The sequence below is a fragment of the Chironomus tepperi genome, unplaced genomic scaffold, assembly GCF_022539635.2.
Source record: "Chironomus tepperi strain 1889 unplaced genomic scaffold, CSIRO-AGI_Ctep_v1 contig_362, whole genome shotgun sequence".
Classification (NCBI taxonomy): Eukaryota; Metazoa; Arthropoda; class Insecta; order Diptera; family Chironomidae; genus Chironomus; species Chironomus tepperi.
The window spans coordinates 261,201-274,006 of NW_027226484.1; the positions used below are offsets into that span (position 1 = coordinate 261,201).

Sequence of the window (12,806 nt, forward strand, 5' to 3'; positions counted from 1 at the left end):
GGCAGATTTTTTGGAGTAGTTTAAAAGCCACAAAATTTCTCGACACTCTTCATAATCAAATTTACGTGCTTTTCTTTCCCTTCCTTTCCTTTGCTTGCTCGCGTATCCCTAAAATTTATTCCTCACCCTCTGTATATGCATACGCGAGATCACGACATTTGAACATTTTTGAACTTTTCTCTTTCCTCATTCTTCCTACATTTGCTTCCATCAGGAGCAAGCAGGCAAGCAGCATAGAATCTTTGAGCATGAAAACAGCAAGCAATAGAACGGAAGCCACTAACAGCGAATGAACACGTATAATAAATTTAATTTTAATTAGAATGGGAAAATTAGCCCATGAAAATATGTGCAGCACGGCACACGACAATCGTCGTATTTAAAATATATAGTCATGTGGATATACTCATGTGTTTTTACAAGAACTTTGAATATTCCTTCGAAATAACATAAATTTCACATATTTATGGCATCAATGAGATAAATTCTGTCTGGATCTTCACAGCACTGGATATCCTTAAGTTTGAAGGACTCAAGATGAGTTCATAAGTATTAATTATGATGCAGTCCCCTAATAAGCAGTCAGGATGAGGACGATAATGAAGAAAAAGTTGAGTCATAAAGAAAATCTATTTGCTCCACTATTCGCTCGTTGCTGTTTCTCATTCACTTCCATCTAATTTCCACCGAATGAATGGATTTTCCTGTTTATTTGGATAAATTTTCCTTTAATAACCAACATAAATATTCAGATGAGCATAATCATAAAAAATGAAAATATGTTTATTAAAATACAACTTTTTTCATTTCCAACCATCCAATACTTTTGCCTTTGCTTTGCTTTGCCTCAAGCCTGCTTCCTTCCTTTTGGACCAACAAAAAATAAAAAAAAATGAAATTATTATTGTTATTAAGGAAAGTTTTACACATAATCTTATGGATGCTATGCAGATAAATAGTAGCGAGTACAAAAAAGAGGCGACGTTATGGATATTTGAGGATACTTTTTTCCTCCTTCATGGTCTTCTTCTTCTTCCTACTTATGTCCCAATGTAAATTTTCATTTCTTACCGCCAATGTTGATTACATTTTCACACTCATACATCCATACAGTCAGCATAAACTTCTTATGCAATTTTAAATTAAATGAATGGAATGGATGAATATCGAGGCACAAATGTGGAGATAGAGAAGTGAAATTATTAAAATTTGTGGATATACTCGTTGTGCATCTTACAAATTAGCATTATCATCTGTGCTTCTTTACTTTTTGCACTATTTGCATTCTTTTTTTGTTCCTTCTTATTTCTCCCATTACATTAATATCAAGAATTATTTGTTGCCATTAGTTATCAACAATTTTCATTAGTCGCAGTTCCTCTACACCATTATGTGATCATCTTAAGCTTGTACATTGTGTAGGATAGCAATTTTGTGCATATTTTGCATTCAGGAACCATTTTTAAGTACAACCAAATATTTATTGCAACTCCATCGTGACCAAAACTTATTGCCATTAGACTAACGGTGTCGACTAATTAATAACTGTAATACTGGAAGTTAGCGCAATTAATTTTCATAGAAAATTTTCCACATTTTGAGCTTAAACTTATCGAATAAATTAATTATATCCTTAAATATTCAGCACTGCTTGATTTCTTTTTTTAAATAACAACAGCAATCATTATTGTTAAGAAATAAGGATAAGATTACAGGTGGAATGTGGAATGTGGGGAAGAAAATTCATTGCATAGCCGTGGTGAAGACGAAAAGGCATTAAAAAGGATAATGTTCACAGGCACAGCAATAATGAGTGAAAAAGTTTATTTTTATCGCATTAAAAACTTCATGAATTTTTAAAATAAGAAGAAAAATAAGTAGCAGTAAGGAAGAAGAAGAAGCAAGTGAGAGAATATGCTCACCGCCACTTTTTTATACGAAATAAAAAAAAAGGCAAAACAGAAAGAAGTACTTAAGAGTGCAGGGCTCATTAAACTGCCGCGAAATGAAACATTTCCCATGCCGAAAATTTTCTCGCCTCGTTCATTTGCTCACAAAATTTATGACTTCAATGCTGTTCCTTTTTGTGTGTACAGCACTGCTATAGAAGTTGAAATAAATATCAAACAACCAATCTTCTTTTAATTGTTATTTCTGCTACAGGTATGGAACGAAATTTTTATCAGTAATGACTCAAACAAATCAAAAGTACTTCCATTTTAATGGCAATAAATCTTCCAATTTTTTTTCTCCTTCAACTCTTTCTTCCGATTCTTTTTGGAAATTTATGTTTATCAGCTTTCCTACACTTTTTGTGTTTTGTCTCATGCCACATTAACTTAAAATGTGGAGAAGAGCAAGTGGTAAGGAATGATTGTATTGTTTGTGGGACAAAAGCGCATGCTTTGGTTGAAAAGCTTGAAGAGCAGATTTTTTCAAATTTTGTGAGGAAAAGTCAGTCAAATTTTTCATGAAAAGTTTTTTGAGTAACATCACACAACTTTGATTCCGCTTCGTCTTAGTCTTCTGTTATGAATTGTGTATCTCATTCTTTGTTCTGTGACTTCGTTATTGTAATTTTAGTTTGTTGTAAATGTAATTAAGAACTTCTTACAGTATTTTATTTGTTTCAATGATGTTTATTCTTCGGAGTTTAAAAACAGACTGAACTTTTGTATGAAAAAGGGATTTCCAACTATGTACAATAAATATTATTCAAATCTCAAATGAACGTTATAATGCCGATCGTGAATATTTACCAAACTTCAATAATTCGAGGATAAGAAGTAAGAGAATCACTGAGTAAACATTACTCTATCAAAACAACACCAGACAAATTGAGCATAACAGCTCATGCATATCTGAAAATTCACATCAAGTGCCAAAAAGAAGACAAAAGATTTAAATAAATGGCAAGAATGTTTGATTTTACTTCTCCATCTTTCCATATCTACCTCATTGTCGTAAATTTTAGTCTTCATATTTATGTTGTGTGCGCAGTGGAATGGGGTGGGGGGAAGCAACATTTAGAAATGATAATGCTACATACACAAAAAAAAATTATTTCTTTTATTTATTTATGGTGTTATCAAAAATATGACATAGGCAAAAAGCCTTAAATTAAGGCAATTATGATTTATTGCCATTTTCTACCTTTTAAATATTTTCCCTTGTCTTTTTTTACCATTCGCTCTTATTCATACCACAAGTTTGTCATTTCAATTTATGACTCTTATTTTCCATTTCCATAAATCGCATTTCCTTCTTTTTTTATTGTTTTTATTTGGATAATTTCAGTAAATAATAACAATTCATTAATTTTTAACACGCTGTCGTGTTGGTTCTTCTGTTTCAATTTCATATTCAATCTTAACTTGTGCCTTCTTCGGTTTCTTCTTTGTTGCCTTCTTCGGTGCTCGAACAAATTTACCGCCACATGATTCGTCATTGTCTTTCGATGACAGAAGCTTAGTTGGTGGTTCCTGTTATGGAATTTGGGAATAAAATCAATTAAATAAGCATTTAGACTGTCTAATGTCTCGTACATACACAATTCTAAGCATTCAAAATACACTCAAGATCCACAAATATCCCAAAATACCCTCAATAATTAATTCAGTTCCATTGACAACTCACCTCAATATCCTCTTCATCAGATGACTCAAAATCGCTATCCACTTCCACTTCTTCCTTATCGCCTGATATACTCTCATCATCCGAATCATTTCCATCATCACTGTCAGCTTCCACGAATGTTTCCATGTCTCTTTCTAATGCATCTCTTAAATCTTCATCCTCAATTTCCAATTCACGTTCAGATTCATCCTCATCTTCTTGCTCCTGATCTTCTTCTTCGACTGTCTCAGCCTGAAGTGCCTTTTCGAAAGCTTTTTGATGGAAATTGTAAATATCCTCATAAGTTCCTTGTTGTAAGCGTTCTAATAATTGTTTTTCGATGGAATTTTCTATTCTTGCAGCAATCAATGCCTTTTGTTCTCGTCGTTTCTCACGTCTTTCAATTTTGGATGATAAAGGTATGAGAAGTTTTGAACGTCTCAATTTTAACTTTCTCATACGAATTAGGTATGAGAAGTTTTGAACGTCTCAATTTTAACTTTCTCATACGAATTAAGTATTGTGTAATTTTGAGGAAACGCTGTTTACATTTCAGACGAATAAATCGATTCCAGTAGAGTAAGTTCTCATTTATTTGATGAACTGCCTTGTCGAAATTCCTGCTTAATTTTACTTTTTCCCACAACTTATTTGGGAATGCAAATCTTTCAGCTGTCTTCATATACAAGTAAATAATTCCATTTTCTTCTCTAATTGTTGCATACTGACTGTTTGCAAGTGGACATGATGCTCTTGAGCATAAACCAGTTAAATTGTATTCATTTCGGCAGAAATTTTGTGTCTTGCTTGCAGAACTGTGGAAAATATTAAATTAATGACTATTTTGTATGTAATTTATGCTTGTTTACTTACGGCACTTTATGAGAACAAAAGCTTTTGTTGATAATAGACCAAACCACATCGTCGTGTTGCATTTTTACTATTTAATTAATTAAATTTCAATTCTTGAATAAAATTGTTGATTTCACGTGTTTCTACAATATTATGAAAAGTAACATGCCCCGCGCGAAGGGGAATACTGAAACGATTTGAATTTGAAACGACCGTTATTTTCGGTCGTAGATCTATTTGTGTGTTATTTGATTTAAGATTTAATAGAAATCATGTTATTTCTGCACTTATCCATAATTAATCAATTTTAACTTATTTATTGACATAATTATCAATTAAAAATTCATACCTGTAGCAGAAATAACAATTAAAAGAAGATTGGTTGTTTGATATTTATTTCAACTTCTATAGCACTGCTGTACACACAAAAAGGAACAGCATTTAAGTCATAAATTTTGTGAGCAAATGAACGAGGCGAGAAAAATTTCGGCATGGGAAATGTTTCATTTCGCGGCAGTTTAATGAGCCCTGCACTCTTAAGTACTTCTTTCTGTTTTGCCTTTTTTTTATTTCATGTAAAAAAGTGGCGGTGAGCATATTCTCTCACTTGCTTCTTCTTCTTCCTTACTGCTACTTATTTTTCTTCTTATTTTTAAAAATTCATGAAGTTTTTAATGCGATAAAAATAAACTTTTTCACTCATTATTGCTGTGCCTGTGAACATTATCCTTTTTAATGCCTTTTCGTCTTCACCACGGCTATGCAATGAATTTTCTTCCCCACCACATTCCACATTCCACCTGTAATCTTATCCTTATTTCTTAACAATAATGATTGCTGTTTGTTTTTTAAAAAAATGAAATCAAGCAGTGCTGAATATTTAAGGATATAATTAATTTATTCGATAAGTTTAAGCTCAAAATGTGGAAAATTTTCTATGAAAATTAATTGCGCTTCTTTTACTTCCATTTATGCATTTAGTTATTAGTTAGTCGACACCGTTAGTCTAATGGCAATAAGTTTTGGTCACGATGGAGTTGCAATAAATATTTGGTTGTACTTAAAAATGGTTCCTGAATGCAAAATATGCACAAAATTGCTATCCTACACAATGTACAAGCTTAAGATGATCACATAATGGTGTAGAGGAACTGCGACTAATGAAAATTGTTGATAACTAATGGCAACAAATAATTCTTGATATTAATGTAATGGGAGAAATAAGAAGGAACAAAAAAAGAATGCAAATAGTGCAAAAAGTAAAGAAGCACAGATGATAATGCTAATTTGTAAGATGCACAACGAGTATATCCACAAATTTTAATAATTTCACTTCCCTATCTCCACATTTGTGCCTCGATATTCATCCATTCCATTCATTTAATTTAAAATTGCATAAGAAGTTTATGCTGACTGTATGGATGTATGAGTGTGAAAATGTAATCAACATTGGCGGTAAGAAATGAAAATTTACATTGGGACATAAGTAGGAAGAAGAAGAAGACCATGAAGGAGGAAAAAAGTATCCTCAAATATCCATAACGTCGCCTCTTTTTTGTACTCGCTACTATTTATCTGCATAGCATCCATAAGATTATGTGTAAAACTTTCCTTAATAACAATAATAATTTCATTTTTTTTTTGTTGGTCCAAAAGGAAGGAAGCAGGCTTGAGGCAAAGCAAAGCAAAGGCAAAAGTATTGGATGGTTGGAAATGAAAAAAGTTGTATTTTAATAAACATATTTTCATTTTTTATGATTATGCTCATCTGAATATTTATGTTGGTTATTAAAGGAAAATTTATCCAAATAAACAGGAAAATCCATTCATTCGGTGGAAATTAGATGGAAGTGAATGAGAAACAGCAACGAGCGAATAGTGGAGCAAATAGATTTTCTTTATGACTCAACTTTTTCTTCATTATCGTCCTCATTCTGACTGCTTATTAGGGGACTGCATCATAATTAGTACTTATGAACTCATCCTGAGTCCTTCAAACTTAAGGATATCCAGTAATGTGAAGATCCAGACAGAATTTATCTCATTGATGCCATAAATATGTGAAATTTATGTTATTTCGAAGGAATATTCAAAGTTCTTGTAAAAACACATGAGTATATCCACATGACTATATATTTTAAATACGACGATTGTCGTGTGCCGTGCTGCACATATTTTCATGGGCTAATTTTCCCATTCTAATTAAAATTAAATTTATTATACGTGTTCATTCGCTGTTAGTGGCTTCCGTTCTATTGCTTGCTGTTTTCATGCTCAAAGATTCTATGCTGCTTGCCTGCTTGCTCCTGATGGAAGCAAATGTAGGAAGAATGAGGAAAGAGAAAAGTTCAAAAATGTTCAAATGTCGTGATCTCGCGTATGCATATACAGAGGGTGAGGAATAAATTTTAGGGATACGCGAGCAAGCAAAGGAAGGGGAAAGAAAAGCACGTAAATTTGATTATGAAGAGTGTCGAGAAATTTTGTGGCTTTTAAACTACTCCAAAAAATCTGCCAGATTAACAATGTACAATGAATTTTATTAATTGCCATTTAAAGCACTTCACATTCGCTTCATTTTCATTATCTCGAGAATATTTCTGTTGTGTTATATAAATTAATATATTTAACATAAAAATAGGTTGTAGGGGGTAGGTAGGTAGGCATGAGCATTATGGCGGTGCAATGTTTATCAGACAAATTGATGCCATAAAAGACATAAATTGTGCATTTATTGAAACGCGGAAAGGCATGAAATTAATTTAAATGCAAACGTGGATTTTTTAAACAAAGCAATTTAGACCTGATGCTGCTACTCATGCTACTGGTGCTTGCTTGCTCAATTCTCGAGAGAAAATGTCATTTTTGGATATAAAATAAAAAAAAAAAAGTTTTAAAATTGATTAAAATTTATTTATTTTTTCGCACGCGTAATTGATAAGCGATTTATAAATATGTTTTTATCCATTCCCGTCCGTCCGTTCCTCTACTCTTCTGTGTATGCACATGGATAACATGAAAGAATTGTGGCAGTTTATTGCAATTTTCTCGATTGGATTTTTTCATAAAATTCATTTGTTAATGCAATTGAACTATCCAAATTTTTTTTGTGTGCTGTGCTGCATTTCTATCCACAATGTTCCGCATGAAGCACTGAGAATTTGCCAATTATTATTTTTATTCATCTCTGGCATTTTTTGTATCGCGATACAGTTAATTAAGTGATAATTCTTTTAGTTCCAACATTTTTTTATGGATTATGTTGTTGCTGGATGTTCATGCTGGATAGAATATTATAATAATTATTATGTAAATAATAATCTCAATGCAGAAGTAACTGATTATTGTTTATTATACTCACAACTGCAGCTTGCTTTCTTGCTGTTTTACACTTAATTCCATTACAATTGTCATTCGAGTATGCGATTCTATGAGGTGGCAAGGAACATGAAAAACTAAAAGTTTTGTGCAGAACAAGTCGCGATTTTCGAAAAGATAATCCACATGTAGAATTTTGTAATTAAAACTTTTCGTTTGTCTTGCCATAAATTACCTTTTAAACATCTAATTACATTCACATTTGTTCATCCAGCATCAAAATCTCTTAAATTTCCCTTCCATTGTCTGCAGACTTGAATTGGATTTCACGCTGATGCTGCATAATTTGGATGCTTTTAAGTCATCACAAATAACAATTAGAATGGAAATATCAATGACAAATTAGGATCAATGGATATCCAACATTAGTAAATGAAAAAGTTTCAGTCATTCATTCCAATTCTTGTTGGATGTTTCGTTAATGCTCATCTATTGAGAACTGAACTGTGTGGACAAATAAACCTTTTCAAATAGTTTATGTGGCAGCAGAAGAAGCAATTTTGTGTCCACTTTTAGTTCCTTTCTCTATCATCATAAAGTTTGATAAGAAAAGTCATCCCTCCTTAAATGAATGTATTGAGTATAAGAAGATATGGATGGAGAAAAAGTACAGATTTGTATGTATCGGACATATCGAGGTATTATCATAATTTCTGACTATAATTCTTGCAATATTTCTTATACAATAGTGGATAAATATTTCCTTGCCTTACTATATGCTATAAGAGCGTGTGTCCAATATCAATAAAATTTCATTTCATGCTTATTCTCTTATGTATGGAATATTGAAGGCTACTTCATCGTCATCTCCTATTTTTTATACTTTTTTGCTTGCCATTCACTTACTTACTCCTGCAATTCGACTCTTTGCTATTTCACAAGAATCATTGTTCATGAGGTGAACCTGAGAAGAAAAAGGAATGAAGAAGGAAAGAAAATTACATTCATAAATTTATATTTTGTGTCCATCGATCGGAATTGCCAGATTCACAAGTTTCATTTATGCTGATATGAGTGTCCTTAACTTTATCATACAACAGGTCTCAATTCTTTCTATTGTAGCAAGAATAAGTATAGAAATAGATACAAAATATGTGAATAGTTAGTCGAATCGAAATCAGAATAATCCCGTCCATTAATAAAATTTACAAAAAAAGAGAACTGGATGTGGATAAAAGGACAAAAAGGAAGAAAATGTAATCGATTTGTGAGTTAAACTCTTTCCATTTATGATAACAGAATACAGAAAGGCTAGTGGACATGAGAAGTAAAAAAGCAATACAGCATAGAGATGAGAGGAAGGAAATCGAAGAAGATAAGAAATTTGAAAGTTATGATGACAGTATTTAATTTACTTTTTTATCCTTTAACTTCCTCCCTTATTCATTTCAGTCTTGCAGCATATACTTCATGTTCATGTTCCATTCATGTGATTTCAAGATTCTTATCGGATCTTCCATACAGCCTTGTACATTATGATTTTTTGCTGTACTTGTAAGGACATGACTAGGTAGGATAACTTTGCAGGATGTAATCAATTACTGTAATCAATTGGGTGTCAATCTGTACAGTTATTAGTTAATCAGTCTCTATTTTGATGCTAAATATGCCGCTGTCCTCGGATCTTTGTGGAAAGTTCGAAAGTTCATTGAAATTTATCAATTTGAGTATGAATTGTAGTCAATTTAGAGAAATTAAGAACAAATTCAATGTGATTTGTAATTGGACTTAATGTCAGCTCTAATATAGAGTACCTGTACATTGATAAATAAGAATCTTTCGACTTAAAAGACATAATTTTTGTGACAAAGAAATTCACGAATTTTTATCAATGCATGAATTACAGAAGATATTTAATTGATCCGTCATTTCCATAAAAAGGGACACAGAAGTTGAAAAGAAATGAGGAATCTTGACAGCCTCAAGCAATTTTGTATCTCTTTCAATTTTCAGATGCTCGTGACATTTCCTTTGCAAATCAATTTATGCTGTTTGTAGCTCCTTCTGCTGATTTATAAAAATTAAAAATATCCTCGAATTAATAAATATTTTTATTGGATCAGGACATGAATATGAAAGGAAAGGAAAGGAATTATCTCGAGGTAAAATTGAAATTGCAAACAATGAAAAAATTTGCATAAAAAATTGAATTCTTGCTGCTTCTGGCCTCGCTCATTCTGTGTCTGTGTGTATAGATACTAGATACGATACATAAACAGTGGAAATATCTGAGGATTATAAATTTATGATCATGTAAAAAACATTAAAAATCTCTGAATTTGAATCTCTCATTTTTATTGTCCTGCTTTCTTCCTTTTATACTTTTTAAACTATGAAAATTCATTGGCGAATTTCTTTTCATGCCTTGCCGTTCCTTTTCATTCCTCACAATTGCTCATTGCTCGTTTTATGTCTCATGTTGTTTGTTATAAGAACAGCAAGCAAGCTATAAGAAGAAAAAATTCACTTATCCCTGGTTTATGTTTGTTGTGTGTTGTATTTCTATTAATTCTTTTGTATTTACAGCACACGGATTATTTATTTTCATTTCCAGTTATAGCTATAGGTGCAGTTTAGTTATAGAAATGAAAAGAAAGAAATGGAATGGAAGTGAAAACTCTTTTTTTTGCAGTTCCACAATTTCTACAATAAATGAAAATAATAAAATAATTGAATAAATCTTTCGTCTTTTTGCTGCTGTTGCTGCTTCTTGTTCTTATTGTTGCTATTTTTTTCTTATTCATCTCTTGCTAAAAAATATCACACGAAAAATTATTTTTACATATGAATGGCCGCTGGTGCCATTTATTACCTTTTAGAGCTCCTCATACAACATTCCACCTTCCTTCTTCACTTGCTCACTCGATCCATCCTTTATCCCTTCCATATACCCATTTACCACATCGTCACAATACCTGTGTATGCATAGAAAACATATAAGAGCAAGTGAATGAGTCAGTCAGGATATTTTATTGTGGAATTTTTCGGTATTTTTATGCTCGGTATTTATTTTATATTTTTATATTTTGTGTAATTTTTTACTGAAATATTTTTGGTTTTCATTTTTGTTGCTGCTGCTCTTCATGCCCTCTGTACATTTTCATATTTTTTCCATTTACGAGACATACAAAAATCTATAAATCTACACAATAACGAGTGTTTTTGGTAACAACAGAAACAGGAAAATTAAGGAATAAGCACAGAATGTGGTCGCATCTCATACCTCATACCTGGCAAGGATTAAACTTTGAATTTAAATATTGTAGGACAATTAAAAGATTTGGATATACCCACATACATACTCGTCACAGACATTGGCTATAAATTCATATGTCCATTCGGTATTTTATTTTTATGGAATCATATCTTTTTATTTGCATCCATTTCTTTTCACATTCGACGACTTCCATTCAAGGATATGTTGTCATTAATTTAAAAGGAATCTAGAGGAATTAACAGAAAGGAATTGGACAATGTCAAAATATTGAAACAATATCAAGTAAATAAATTGTCATTATACATTGAAATAAAGGCAGTTACACTAACAAAAGCAGTTGTAAGACAGAAAAGAAGGAAGATGGAAAAGGTACGGCAGGCGATTCAATCTGTGTTGAATGGGTCTCTTGAGGATCTTTTATGTTATTTTTTTCCATGTCCACAACAATAATTTTCATCAATCCTCCTCCATCCTTTGCTTGTTGCTTGAAAATGAATATGGATGAACTGGATATAGAGGCGTATAGAGACAATTTTGACGGTTTACATTCTCATTTTCTCAATTGTCAGATGGAACCATGAAATGAATCTATGGAATATGCATGCGAAAATGTGTAGCCATTAATACCAATCTACATTTTTCTGCCTTTTTTCTTGCTGCTTCTTTTGGTCATTTGAAGGAATGGAAAGAACGTTTGGTGAAATATAATTTTATGGACGATTGTAAATATTGCCTGACTTCACATTGATATGTCCTTTGTACATATGTATGGATGGAGATTCTATACAGATCTATCTAGATTTTGGACATTAGGTAGCTTGAAAGGATGCAAACAGATGAAATGTTCAAGACCAATTTCAAATTCGATTTCATGTGATTTTCTTGTTCTTCTTATGCTTATCATCATCCTCAAAATTCGATACATTTTTAAGGGCGGAAAATCGAATGAAAATGAGACCGGAAAGGATGAGTATCAACAGCTTTGATGACCAGCAAAAATAAAAAAATCGTGTTTTGGGATTTTATGATTATTTTTTAGATTCCCTTTGAATAACTAACAAAATGTAGCCATAATAAGCACTTCTCGTACTTTTTGCTTTTCAACCCCATTCAAGAATATTTTTCTCATTTTGTTTACTGCCTTCAATTGCTTTTGCTTATTTCTGACCGCATTTACGTCTAAATTATGATCATTTTTAGGAATAAGAATTGTTAGCACATCACGAACAGGACATAGACATGCAATTTTATGTAAACTATGTGCTGAACATCCAAAAGAAGAACTGCGTCGATGTCATAAAATTCGAATGACTTTCGTGCTGATTTTGTCATGCAAAAGTTTAATGGATTTTGAGTAAATCATTTATGGACATGAATGTAAAAGGAATATTGACAGTTTTATGATCAAAAGTTACATTATGATGATTTAAAGCTCCAAAAAATGCATTTTTCTTTCTCATTTGTTGTCCAATTTTTTATGCTCACATTTCATCTCGGTAATCGAACGACAATAAATGCATGAAAATATATTCATACATAAAAATGGACTTTTTTTTACTATAGTGTAAGAAAATAAGAACTGGATGAATGGAAAAGTTTCGATGATTTATGTCATGATTTTAAATATATTTTATATTTTATTTATAAATTTACATTGTGGACATTTGGATGTACTGCAATGTGATTGTGTTGGTTGCATTTTCAACCATTTATTTAAAATATAAAATAGGACATGCTGCAGTGT

At 31.8% G+C, this 12,806-nt stretch overlaps 1 protein-coding gene across 1 annotated transcript; it reads right to left on the reverse strand.

Annotated features, from left to right (window-relative positions):
- Positions 1-3,088: 3,088 nt before the first annotated feature.
- Rbm13 (RNA-binding motif protein 13) lies at positions 3,089-4,633 on the reverse strand. The gene is made up of 4 exons (XM_070646419.1): positions 4,489-4,633; positions 4,084-4,430; positions 3,637-4,034; positions 3,089-3,482 (listed from the first exon to the last, which is right to left on the reverse strand). Exons 1-4 carry the CDS (start codon positions 4,548-4,550, stop codon positions 3,315-3,317), a joined length of 975 nt encoding a protein of 324 aa, XP_070502520.1. The 5' UTR covers positions 4,551-4,633; the 3' UTR covers positions 3,089-3,314.
- Positions 4,634-12,806: the final 8,173 nt, after the last annotated feature.

Coding starts and splice junctions, on each gene's coding strand:
- Rbm13 (XM_070646419.1), bottom strand. CDS start 4,550: ATGCAACACGACGATGTGGTTTGGTCTATTATCAACAAAAGCTTTTGT. Junction 4,431..4,488: donor TTTTGTTCTCATAAAGTGCC/GTAAGTAAACAA, acceptor TATTTTCCACAG/TTCTGCAAGCAAGACACAAA. Junction 4,035..4,083: donor ACGTTCAAAACTTCTCATAC/CTAATTCGTATG, acceptor AACTTCTCATAC/CTTTATCATCCAAAATTGAA.